This window comes from Dermacentor albipictus, chromosome 3 (assembly GCF_038994185.2).
Source record: "Dermacentor albipictus isolate Rhodes 1998 colony chromosome 3, USDA_Dalb.pri_finalv2, whole genome shotgun sequence".
NCBI classification, from domain to species: domain Eukaryota; kingdom Metazoa; phylum Arthropoda; class Arachnida; order Ixodida; family Ixodidae; genus Dermacentor; species Dermacentor albipictus.
Window position 1 is genome coordinate 4,032,492 of NC_091823.1, and position 13,480 is coordinate 4,045,971.

At 45.5% G+C, this 13,480-nt stretch overlaps 1 protein-coding gene across 10 annotated transcripts in view; it reads left to right on the plus strand.

Annotated features, from left to right (window-relative positions):
• LOC139057176 (signal peptide, CUB and EGF-like domain-containing protein 2) overlaps window positions 1–13,480 on the plus strand; it is a 208,132-nt gene that overhangs the window by 73,540 nt on the left and 121,112 nt on the right. For 8 of the 10 annotated variants that reach the window (XR_011512612.1, XM_070534976.1, XM_070534974.1 and 5 more), the window contains one exon: window positions 2,522–2,644. The exons of the other annotated variants lie outside the window; for them this stretch is intronic. Coding sequence is in view for 7 of the 8 variants with exons in the window: in XM_070534976.1 (XP_070391077.1) it covers window positions 2,522–2,644 (123 nt within the window). In the remaining variant the exon portion in view is untranslated. The remainder of the gene's footprint in view (window positions 1–2,521; window positions 2,645–13,480) is intronic. 10 annotated transcript variants of the gene reach the window in all.

Here is a 13,480-nt window from a genome sequence, read left to right on the forward strand (position 1 = left end):
GTCATCGAACATTGAAACCAGAGCCCGTAGTAACTTTTAACAAATCTTTTTTAATAGCTGACGTTACAAGGTAAGGAAACGTGCAACACAGCAAACCAAAATAAAAATTTTTAAGAAAAGAAGAGCAAGAAACTACTCTCGCTCTCGGGCTGTTTACAAATATATGCTTTCCCTTCTGAATCCCGGCAGCCATGGTCACCAATTTGAAAGAAGTATTTTATTTCTCGTGAGGCAGCGCGCTGCCAAAATGACACTCGGTGAATGCACTCGCTCAAAGTGCGCTTTAGTTTGCCCGTATGACCGGGGTATTAAACAGGCGGCGCATTTTGAGCACTTGAATTTAACGGTAACTACAGTGTTCAGACAGATTGAAACATGCCCAGATAGGTAACCTCCTTCCCACACACAGCGTCCTGCATCTACGCCTTGGTCACCTGCACATGGCAAGCTTGCCGATTTGTACACCTCTCTTGAAAGTCCGGCCTCTGAGCTTTCCTCTTATGGTAAATTTCTCTCTCTCTCTCCCGGAAGCGCCTTTAGGTGGCCCCCATAGGCGGTAAGAGCTACTGCTCAATTCTTCTTCGCGTAGTGCAGTCAATGATGTCTCCAGGAGTTCTTGAACTTTAAACGCATATGTCTTAATCTATTTCATACATGGGCCCTTCCATGCAAACTGTACCAAACTTGGAGGTCGACTATCTGGGATTTCTTTCTAGAAATTTTTGGCGCTTGCTTATAAGACGGAAATTCATTCCACGATAATTTTTGTTCCGAAAAACGTTTTTTACCGGCTCATGCACCACTGGAACATTCTTGTAAGGCACGAAAGTATGCACCATAAAAGGCGTTGCACAATCTGCGTTCCAATTATGAAAAACCAACACTTACATTTCTCAGGAGGTTAAAAATAGGCCTTACGGCTAATTGCATTCATTAACCATTATACACTCCTCCATCTTATCTAAGCCGTCAAAAATGGCAAAACCGTTCCCTGTTTGGCATTATGTTTTCGTTATTCCCTTGTTGGACTAATTAATCACACAAAGGCACAAATTTTATAAAAGTGCCTAAGAGGTACTTTACGCGAAAAATGTTTTAGGTAGATATATTGCGCAGCAGTGCACACAGGCAACAATAAACATAAAAAACAACCTATTTTTGGGCTTTGTTTATCCGTCATTTGTACACTGAGGTGGGCCTATTAAAAGTATGACAAATAACACTTCTGATGGCGCCTTGCATTTTTTCTAAACTGAGAGACGCTTATCAAATTACTTCTTGTTTCAAGCCAAAATTTTTTTCAAATTGTGTCCCACTACTTGCCATCCCTTTCGTGTTCACCCCAAGGCCTCTTGGCGGCGCCAAATACAAAATGTATGGACGCAAGGGGCCTTCATATGCCGATGCGGGTATGCGAAGCCCGCAATGCTTCTAAATTAATTTCTTCACCTCTGTGTAGGAGCAGCATCAATCGACCCCATGTCGCTGCCTGCAGTCTCCATCTGCGGTGCCGTCTCTTCAGACGCCACCGCATCGACACCCTGTGTTTCCTACACAACTACCTCCACTAAAAAATTAAGGCTGCAGGGCGAGATCCGCCCGCAGATTGCACCGCCCTCCTCAATAAGCAATACATATTGTAACACACAGAGGAGTGAAGGTACTTTATTCCGCCATCATCCGCGCTTTAAGTGCATGATGGACACTGTGCACAGCGGTCTGAAATGGAAAACCTTTCTCGTTTCTCTTGGCGATATCGTGGTTTTTTCTGTCACCTTCCAGCAGAATGTAGTACGACTGAGGGGTGTGATGAAAGCTATTAGCTCAGAACAGGCACGTACCCAGGATTTTTTTTCGCGGGGGGGCCCACCACCTCCATCATCATCATCACCACCATCATTATCATCATCATCATCACCATCCTGTTTTATGTCCACTGCAGGACGAAGGCCTCTCCCTGCGATCTCCATTTACCCCTGACCTGCGCCAACCGATTCCAACTAGCGCCCGCGAATTTCCTAATTTCATCGCTCCACTTAGTGTTTTGTCGTCCTCGATTGCGTTTTCCTTCTCTTGGTACCCATTCTGTAACCCTAATGGTCCAACGGTTATCTAACCAGCGCATTACATGACCTGTCCAGCTACATTTTTTCCTCTTGATGTCAATTACAATATCGTCTATACCCGTTCGCTCTCTGATCCAAACGGCTCTCTTTCTCTCTCTTAACGTTATGCCTAGCAATCTTCGTTCGATCGCTCTTTGCGCGGTCGAACGGTAATATTCCTTCGAACGGTAATATCGAAGGGTAATATTCCTTCGCCAAGATAATTGCGGTCACCATACGTTTTCAATTGTAAGAGTTCTCTTTCCTGGGAGAACGACACTTGCGTGCATGCTACGAATAAAATGCCGACAAAGCCTCCGGAAAACGGCGCTTACCGAGTAAGACGAATTTTATTAAAACAAAGTGCAAATTCTTTTCAAGCCCTGCTGTCTCTAAAGAAATGCTGTTTCTTTCAGACATTGACGAATGCGCTGAAAGGACGCTTAACTGTTCCCACAACTGCACCAACGTTGCCGGAAGTGCTTTTTGCAGCTGTCCACTTGGTTTCAAATTGATGGCCGACAATCGCACATGCGTTGGTAAGCGCTCGTTCACATCTGTTTCTTCATCTGGCGATCAGAAGTGGAAAGACCTCTTACTCGAGCTCACGATGTTGCCGATATTATCAGTGCTCAAAAATTTAGCAGATGGTCGATATATGGCGCCAACAAGATTACACGCGAGGCACTGCCTCGCCGGTCTCTTTATTTCTCAAGCCGACCAAAAGCAGCGACAAAGTGTGGCAGTTTCATCCAGTGCATCGAGTTCTTAAACTTCTCAGACTTTATCGAATATTGGCACCAAGTTTAGTCACCATGTGACTAGCAGTGTGGCTGAGCAGCGTGACTTGTTTCTAATCGGTTGGAGGTGTCTACAACCTCCCCTATAACCACTGTGATAAATCACTGGTTGTGATGGTCGGAAATGTATCGAAGAGTAGGAATGTGCGTATGTCTGTTTGACTTAATCCTTGAATAAACAACGCGAAAAATACGAGAAGACGAGGCGTGAAGCAACAAATAGACCGAAGCAGCGCTTACTTCAAATTGACGCTCACTGCAGAATTGGAAAATAAAAATTTATCCGAAATAAAGTTTATCGAGATTTTAGAAATTGAAGGAAACGGTGTCACGTGTCTCCTTGACTAACTTTGCAGGTTAGTGACATTTTCTCAGAAAACAAATATTTATCAGCTTTATACCTTTCTTCTTCCATGTGCTGGCATCAGTCAGTGCTGCCAGCTCTAGGTAAATTTCTGCAGATTTAGAGATTTAAAATTTTCTTTAGGGAAAAAGCAGTTTCCCAAATCTACATAAGTTTTGTGGCAAGTCATTGTAACAGTGGGATAGCCGTACTGACAGCGTCTTTTCAAGTAAGTAAGCACTTTATTTAGAAACAATTTAGAACATCACTGCAGGGGCAAGGGCTAAAGGCAATGAAGCCTGACAAAGACCCGGTCCCTCCGCAATTCATGACAGTTCAGTGCCGTCAAAGAAAGATTGCAATGCATCAGTTTCAGGAAACTGGACAACTAGAAAAGTGCAACAGTACACATAACAAATCGCACATAACTAAAATAAAAAGTATACATCACATCTTTAAACTATCGTAATGAAAAGGTCGTGCACGACAAAACCCACAGCTAAACAAAATAAATTCCACAAGCTAGAAACGTAGACTGCATCAGGATGCACCCAAAGTACATTATAGATGGCAATACTCAGAATACTAATTCGTGAATCATTTAAGCATTGTTCGAGGCATGAAAATCCACCAGTTAATGTTGATACTGTATTGATGTGGCTATTAATCAGTTCCTTGCTTGTTCTTTAGAAGCAGCACAACTAGCCTTCTCAAAACACGATCGCGATGAGCAAAACACATCTATAGCGGATAAAGCAAGGGAGGTCTTACGCATGTTAGATTCTCTGGGCTGAAATTCTCCGCCATAATATGGCCTCGCAGCCTGAAGCATTATCTGACTGAACTAACTTGTGTGCTTGCTTCTCTTAGAAGTTCTCATCCTGGAATTTTCAGTTTTCTTTCTCTTTTTTCAAATCTTAAGCTGGCATTCTCGAATTCACCTCCTCCAGCGCTCTACATCTGGCTTAGAGTGGGGCCTGTGGGACTATACTATACTATACCAGTGGGGCTATACTAATCCCACTTGGAAGGCCCACTAAGCTTCAACAAGAGACACTCTCTCACCAGAACAGTAACTTCCCTTCCTGGTGCAGTATACGGCGACTACGTCCCTAATGACCCCTATAATTAACCCATGGCCCTCACTTCCTAGCAGCTGCGGCGCACCTGACCAAGGCGGCGTTCAGACCTGTAACGCAGCAGAGGGTGCTAAGAATCTGTGGACCCGCACAGGCCGCCAATGAAGACTGAGCTTGGCAACCTTTAACAACCGGACTCTCTCGAATGAGGCTAGCTTAGCAGGACTCTCTGACGTATTATCAGGCATTGTTTGAGATATCATTGGAATTAGTGAGGTTAGAAGAACTGGTGAGGCTACTACTACTCACTTACCGTCCCGTCCTCCGCTATAGAGGACTCCCAGATAAGAAGCAATATGGTGTAATACTTCTAATACATAAGGACATAGCTGATAAGATTAACTAATTCTAGAGTATTAATGTGAGGATATCCGTTGTCGTAATGAAACTTATTAATAAGTATAGATTAAAGGTGGTACAAACCTATACGCACCACTCTCCATTCCAGCTGATGATGAAGTAGATCAGTTTAATGAAGATGTGGAGTTAGCGATGAGAAATCGCAAACTCGGTACACTGTAGTAATTGCCGACTTCAACGAAAAAGTGGCGGAAAAGCAAGCTGGTGAACGAGCAATTGACAAGAACGGCGTCGATTCTAGAAGGACTAGGGGAAAGATGCTGGTAGAATTGGCGGAACGCAAGAAGCTTCGAATAATTAACACCTTCTTCAGAAAGCGTGACAACAAAAGGTCGACCTGGAAAAGCCCTAATTGTGAAACAAAAGATGAATTTATTTTATACTTTCTGCCAATCTCAGCATGTAGAAATGTTGGCAGGGTAAAGTGCAGTGATCCTAGGTTAATGAGGGCTAGGATTCACCTCAATTTGAAAATAGAAAGAGTGAAATTGTAAAGTAAAGAAGAAACAGGCCAACCTAGATGCAGTAAGGGTAGAAGCGGACCAATTCAGGCTTGTACTTGCAAACAAATATGCAGCCTCAGAACAGAGAGGTGAAAACCACATGAAAGTAATAAATGAAACCATAACTAAGATCGCTTCACAGGCAGCAATTGAAGTGGGAGGCAAGGCTCCAAGGGAAGCTCTAGGCAAGATCTTACGAGGAACGGATGACGTAATAAAGAAACGGCAAATAATGAAACTCTCCAACTGAAGAGATCAGATAGGATTCGCAGAATTGTCAAAACTGAACAACGCTGAGAAAATAAAGGTTGTTCGAAATTATAACGGAGGAAAGACTCAGGAAGCAGTAAAAAATGTAAACAGCATGAAATCAGCGAGAAGAAATGTTGGCATAGGACAATCCAAGATTTAAAGAAAGTGAATTATGGGGACTTACGTGCGAAACCAACTTTCTGATTATGAGGCACGCTGTAGCGGGGGACTCCGTAATATTCGACCAATCCAAATCATGAATTGGAGCAATCCAAACCCGGATCCGGAATTTTGGACATGATCTAAGTACACGGGTGCTTTCGCATTTCGCCCCCATTGAAATGCGGCCGCCGTGGCTGGTATTCGATCTCGCGACCTGGTGCTCAGCAGCCCAAGACCATAGCCACTAAGCAACCAAGGCAGATCAAGCCAAGATGTATGCACTGAAAGATAAGGAGGGTAATATCATCAGCAATTTCGAAGATATAGTAAATGCAGCGGAATAATTCTATACTGACTCATTCTATGCTGAACAGTTGATTTAATCAAATATGGAGGAGACGTCGTGCTTGAAAAACTTGAGGCCCTTTATACATTTTATACGTCTCCAGACTTCAAAGGTCCCAGAGAACTGGAAGAATGCCAATATTATACTAAGCCACAAAAGCGGAGAAGGTAAAGAATTGAAGAATTATAGGCCCATTAGCTTATTCCAATACTGTATCAACTATTGAACAGCGTAATTTCCAATAGAATAAGGGCAACACTTGACTTCTGACAACCAAAAGAATAGACTGGCTTCAGGAAGGGATATTGTACTCTAGATCACATCTAGGTAATCAATTACGTAATCGAGAAATATGCAGAGTAAAATCAGCCTCTCTATATGGCTTACATATATTACGCAGATGCCTTTGATTCCGTAGAGTTACCATGCAGTCATAGAGGTATTACGTTCTCAAAGAGTGCTGCAGGCTTACATAAATATTTTGGAAAATAGCCACAAATATTCCACAGCTATCTTAATTCTCCCCAAGAAAAGTAGGAAGACGTCTATAAAGAAAGGGTCACACAAGGATACATAATCTCTCCCATGCCATTCACTGCAGGCTTGGAAGAAGTTTCAAACAATTTAATTTGGGACGGCTTAGGAGTAAGGATCAACAACGAATACCTCAGCAACCTTCGTTTTGCAGATGACATTGTCCTCTTTCAGCGACAATGCAGGCAGAACAAACATTTGAGTATCATAACAGAGAGTGTAGGAGTGAATTTAAGATTTATATGCAGAAAACAAGAACAATTATGGGGTTTTACGTGCCAAAACCACAATTTGATGATGAGGCACGCCGTAGTGGGGGCCTCCGGAAATTTTGACCCCTTAAGGTTCTTTAACGTGCACCTAAATCTATGTACACGCGTGTTTTCGCATTGCTTCCTTATCGAAATGCGGACGCCGTCGCCGGAATTCGATCCCGCGACCTCGTGCTGTGCAGCCCAACACCACAGGTACTAAGCAACCACGCTGGGCGATGCAGAAAACAACGATAATAATCTATAGCCTGGAAAGGGAACAAGACCTCAGGATCGCTAGTCAGCTTCTAGAGTCCGCGAAGGATTATATTTGCGTAGGTAATTTATTCACAGGGGACCCTGATTATGATAAGGAAATTTACGGAAGAATGGAAATGGGTTGGAGCGCAAACGGCAGATATTATCGGATCGTGACCCGAAGCATTACCATTATCACTAAAAAGAAAGTGTACAATCAGTGCATCATACCGGTGCTAGCGTATGAGGCAGATTCTTGGAGATTGGCAAAGAAGTGCGAAAACTAGTTATGGACCGCACAAGGAGCAGTGCAACGAAAAATAAATGATAAGCGTAATGGCTAGAGGCAGGAAGAGAGCGGTGTGGATCAGAGAGCAAACGGGGATAGCTGGTATTCTAAATGGCATTAAGCGAAATAAATGGAGCTGGGTAGGTAATGTAATGTGTAGGTTAGATATCTGGTGGACCCTCAGGGTTACAGAATGGGTTCCAAAAGAAGGGAAGCGCTGTGGAGGACGGCTGAAAACTAGGTGCGGTGAAGAAATTAGGAAATTCGCTGGCGGAAGTTTGTATCGGCTCGCGCAGGGCAAGGGTAAATTCGAGGTCACAGAGAGGGGCCCTCGTCCTGCAGTATACATAAAACAGGCTGATGATGATGATGGTGAAATTTATTTTCCGCGTCGAGGAAATTATAAACGTGCCGACGTCGTCTTCGGTGACTATAGCTTTAAGCAGGAGGCTGAGTTGTTAGCGCGAAGAACTCTGGTTAGCGGAACTTGACTTGCATTACAACATGTCACCTTGAGTGCAGCGGCTTCATTATTTAAATTTATCAGAATGAACTTGAAAATCAATTTAATCTGTAAATTTGAAGTCGCTTGGAATTACACAAAATATGTTTTTATGAAAACCGTATTGACAAAGTGAACAACCGTACACTAAAATATTCCGAGGAAGCTTAGGGAATTCCTTTATCCCATTTATGGGAAAACTGATTTCAGCGGGTGGCCCCAGCGTTGACTCTGAATAAAATATTTACTTGTAATCGGCGCAACAAACAACAAATATCGTTAGCAAGGGGTCCAAATAACCGATGGATATTCCAATTTTGGTCGTACTGGCGCTTTGTATGCATTTAGGTTTACCGCAGGAGGGGTGCTACGCAGTTTCCCTTTCAAGATCGACAATTTCTGTAGTGCACCCCGATAGACATTTTCAACATGCGGTTCGCAATTGAACTTACTGGTAGTGTGATGCCTAAATATTTATTGTTGTCAGTTCTTGTGATGGTAACGTTACCTAAAGAGTAAGTAAAGTCAAGGGGCTTGCGCGAAACGTAATGGAAGCTGTTTTAGAAGATTTTATTCTGAAGCCCCACCTTGCACTCCATTCATCAATGGAGTGTAAGGAATTGTTCAATTTAATTTGGTCAGCTCTGTTATTTATGGCTCTGTATGCAACACAGTGGTCTGCTGCAAATAGTTTAATCTGTATTGGTGGTTCGTCGCAAAGGTAAATATTATATATATATATATATATATATATATATATATATATATATATATATATATATATATATATATATATATATATATATATATATATATATATATATATATATATATATATCAGAAGAAGCCAACAAACACTGACACCAAGGACAACATAGGGGAAATTAAAAAAATTAAATTATGGGGTTTTACGTGCCAAAACCACTTTCTGATTATGAGGCACGCCGTAGTGGGGGACTCCGGAAATTTCGACCACCTGGGGTTCTTTAACGTGCACCTAAATCTAAGTACACGGGTGTTTTCGCATTTCGCCCCCATCGAAATGCGGCCGCCATGGCCGGGATTCGATCCCGCGACCTCGTGCTCAGCAGCCTAACACCATAGCCACTGAGCAACCACGGCGGGTAAGGGGAAATTACTTGTGCTTAATAAATCAAATAAGGAAACGATGAATTAATGGAAATTAAAGTGGATGAAAAAACAACTTGCCGCAGGTGAGAACCGAACCCACAACCTTCGCATTTCGCGTGCGATGCTCTACCGCAGTTTCAGGTAGAGCTTCAGGTTTCACGCTACCGCAGTTTCAGGTTTTTCGATGCCTTCAGGTAGCATATGTGGGTTTATTGACCAGCTGCCTTCACCCAAAAAGATCACGGTCTCGTCACGCCTGCGGCAAAAAAGACGTGCCACGTCCGCCGCCAAGGTCTGTGAGTGGTGGCGCTGGCTAACACTCCCAGGATTCTACTAGGAAACATAAATACCCAAGAAAGTGGATGGGGAAATTGCGCCGCGGTAGCTCAATTGGTAGAGCATCGCACGCGAAATGCGAAGGTTGTGGGATCGTTCCCCATCTGCGGCAAGTTGTTTTTTCATCCGCTTTCATTTCCGTTAATTTATCGTTTCTTTATTTCATTTATTAAGCACAAGTAATTTCCCCTATGTTGTCCTTGGTGTCAGTGTTTGTTGGCTTCTTCTGATATAACTAATAAGGAAATCGAGCCCCTCGGTCAACCCTCTTTCTTCTCGTTTATATATATATATATATTGTGACGTAGCAGTTGTCACTACGTTTATTCCGACCCGAAGATACGGCGAAGCGATCACGCCCACAGCACGGATCACACTCGAGAGCCAGCCCCACAAGCGATGATGAAGAAGAACCCCATATGAGCCCCACATGATGATGATCAATTACAGATGACAAAGAATAGCTTATATCTCGCTACACTAATGTCCCCTCGCGTGAGAGCGGCCATCCTGGCCGCAATTCAAAGGGGCGGCGAACGCCTCGTGAAAGGCTTCATACGGGACACGTGGACAACCTCAGCAGCGCGGCAGCGGCGGTCACTTGGAACAATAACTGGTACCACGCGATAGTTAACCGGGGAAGTCTGCTCCAAGACTTTGTAGGGGCCGATGAACCGAAGTTGAAACTTGTCACACAAGCCAGGAGTACGAACTGGTGTCCGGAGTAGCACTTCGTCGCCAGGGCGGAAGCACACGACGCGATGAGAGGCGTCGTAATGCTGCTTGCGGTCCTGTTGCTGTGCTTCGGTGTTGATGCGAGCGAGCTGGCGACAACGCAGAATGCGGGACACATATTCTTCACAGGAGGATGGACATTGATTGACAGTTGGCGCGAAGAAAGATGCGTCAAGACAGGAACTGGGCGAACGACCATAGACAAGGTAGAATGGCGAGTAACCGGTCGTGCGTTGAACGGCGGTATTATACGCAAAAGTCACGAATGGCAAAATTGCGTCCCAGTTTCTGTGATCCGGTTCGATGTACATGGCTAGCATGTCTGACAGCGTGCGATGAAATCGCTCTGTGAGGCCGTTAGTTTGCGGATGGTAACTGGAGGTAGTCTTGTGGGTGGTTCCGGAGGCTCTGAGTACTTCGTCTACTAGTTGCGAGAGGAATGCTTTTCCACGGTCGCTCAGGAGGACGCGAGGAGCACCGTGGCGCAGTATTAAGGATTGAAGTATGAATGCAGCAACTTCAGAGGCTGAGGCAGAGCTCACACAAGTTGTTTCGGCGTAGCGTGTCAAGTGATCAACGGCTGTCACAATCCATCGTTTACCGGTGGGAGTCACAGGAAGAGGACCATACAGGTCAATGCCAACGATGTCAAATGGTTGCGACGGACAAGGAACCGGTTGAAGTTGTCCGCTTGGAGCTGATGTAGGGAGCTTTCGACGCTGACATAGGGCGCAGGAAGCGACATACCTCGCTACACTGGCGGACAATCCAGGCCAGTAGAAGCGACCTTTGATGCGGTCATAGGTTTTCTGGAAACCAAGGTGACCAGCAGTCATGTCGTCGTGAGAAGCCTGCAGGACATGAGCACGTAGAGAGCGTGGCAGGACAGGAACCCAGCGCTGACCGTCAGGGTGATAGACATGACGGTACAGGACGCGGTTGTCAATCTTAAATTGCGTCAGCTGTCGACGAAGGCGGGCGTTAGGTGGGCGCGAAGCTCCTTGAAGGCGGTCTATGATGCGCCGACAGTAAGAGTCCGCCAATTGATGAGATTGGAAGAATCCGTTGTCGTGTTTAGGCATCTCGTCTACAGTGGCCAACAAGAAAGCATGTGAAGAGGGGTCATGCGAAAGCTTGTCACGGATGGTAGTTGGAGGTCCATTGCATGGTGTCGTAGGAAGCGGACAGCGAGAAAGCGCGTCTGCATCCTGGTGTTTTTTTCCGCACTTGTAGGTAATAGTAAAGTCGTATTCCTGTAGACGAAGGATCCACCGACCAAGCCGTCCAGACAAGTTTTTCAGCGTCGAAAGCCAGCACAATGCATGATGGTCTGTAACGATGGTGAAATGGCGGCCGTGAAGATAAGGTCGAAACTTCTGTACAGACCAAACGATAGCTAGGCATTCCTGCTCTGTGATGGTGTAATTCCTTTCGGCGTTTGTCAGAACGCGACTTGCGTATGCGACGACCCTCTCCCCTAAAGCGTCGTCTCGCTGTAGGAGAATGCCACCAATGCCATGACCACTAGCATCCGTATACAGGAGGGTAGGAGCAGCTTCATCAAAATGGCGTAGTACTGGTTCCGATGTGAGAGCGCGCTTCAGATGGGCGAACGCAGATTCACATTCGGGAGACCACACAAAGGGAACATTAGAACCCAGTAATTTGTGCAGAGGTGACGCTATTGAGGCGAAGCCTCGTATGAATCGGCGAAAATAGGAGGCGAGGCCTAGGAAACTGCGCAAATCTTTGGTCTTTTCGGGACGAGGGAAGTGCCGAACTGCCGAAACCTTGTCAGGATCAGGACGAATGCCATCTTTGCTCACGATGTGACCGAGTACCTTAATCGTCTTGCTCGCAAAATGGCATTTCTTGGTGTTTAGCTGAAGTCCAGCGTTGGCAAGGCATGTGAGAACTTCATCCAGACGTTGCAGGTGCTGAGAGAAAGTTGACGAGAAAACAACAATATCATCCAGATAGCACAGGCAAGTCTTCCACTTCAGGCCACGAAGAACGGTGTCAATCATGCGCTCGAACGTTGCGGGTGCGTTGCAGAGGCCGAATGGCATGACATTAAATTCGTAGAGCCCATCTGGTGTTGAAAACGCTGTTTTCTCTTTATCGTCCTCATGCATAGGTATCTGCCAGTAGCCGGAACGTAGATCGATGCTGGAGAAGTACTCGGCACCTTGCAGGGAATCCAAGGCATCGTCTATTCGCGGCATAGGGTATACATCCTTGCGTGTGATCTTGTTAAGTGCTCGGTAGTCGACACAAAATCGAACAGAGCCGTCTTTCTTCCGAACCAAAACAACGGGGGAAGACCAAGGGCTAGCAGAAGGGCGTATTATATTCCGTTGGAGCATGTCGGCGACGTTCTCGTCAATGACTTTCCTCTCGGCTAGCGATACGCGATATGGTCTACGGCGCACGATGGATGTACCATCTGTCTCTATCCGATGCGTCGTAATCGAAGTCTTTCCCAACGAAGCTGAATGCACGTCAAACGAAGCTTCATGTTTCTGGAGCAAAGCAAGCAATTGTTGTGACTGCGAAGGTGTCAGGTCGGAACTGATGGCAGCTGCAAGAGCTGAAGGAGATGCGGTCCGTCCGGTACAAGGAACTTCAGAGGAAGCTGGTTTAAATGAAACAACAGATATAGACTCCGATTCGGTGGCGGAAGCCAATGTAGTGCCTTTAGGGATGAGAATTTTTTCGGATGTCGGGTTTGTAGCGTAGAGAAGCGCAGAGCCATGATCAAACCTAACCAGCCCTGATGCAAAGGTAATCCCTCTTGCGAGACAGCGTGCAGATGGTAATACGAGCACGTCGCCGCAGTCAATCACATCAGACGTGATAGTCACAATGCTTTGATGGCGAGGAGGTAGCGCGGTATCTTCTGCAGCAAGAAAGTGAAGTCGTGCGTCGTCTGCATGAAGTGAATATGTCGTGTCGGTCATGTGGAGAACGCGTTGCCCACAGCAGATGGAGGCGGAGGCAGTAGAAAGAAAATCCCATCCCAATATGAGCTGCTGCGCACACGAACTCAGCACTGCAAATTGTACGTAATGCAGAAGTCCATCGATAGAAATACGAGCTGTGCACATGGCGATAGGTCGAATGACAGCCCCTTGAGCAGCGAGTAGCGTAGGTCCATCATAGGGGGTCGTAACTTTCCGAAGTCGCGAACACAATTCCCAGTGAATGACTGAAACACTAGCACCAGTGTCTATTAAAGCTTCTACTTGTACACCTTCTATGACAACCAATATCACATTGCACGGACTCGATGGAGGAATTTCTGTCCTGTCGTTCGATGCAGCTTTTCCTCCAAAAGCTGCATACTTTAGTTTTCCGGACGACGATCGGCGAATTGAGAAGCAGGTCTCAGTGGGGACGTAGAGCGGCGAAGGGGGGACGGCGAGCGGCGTCTC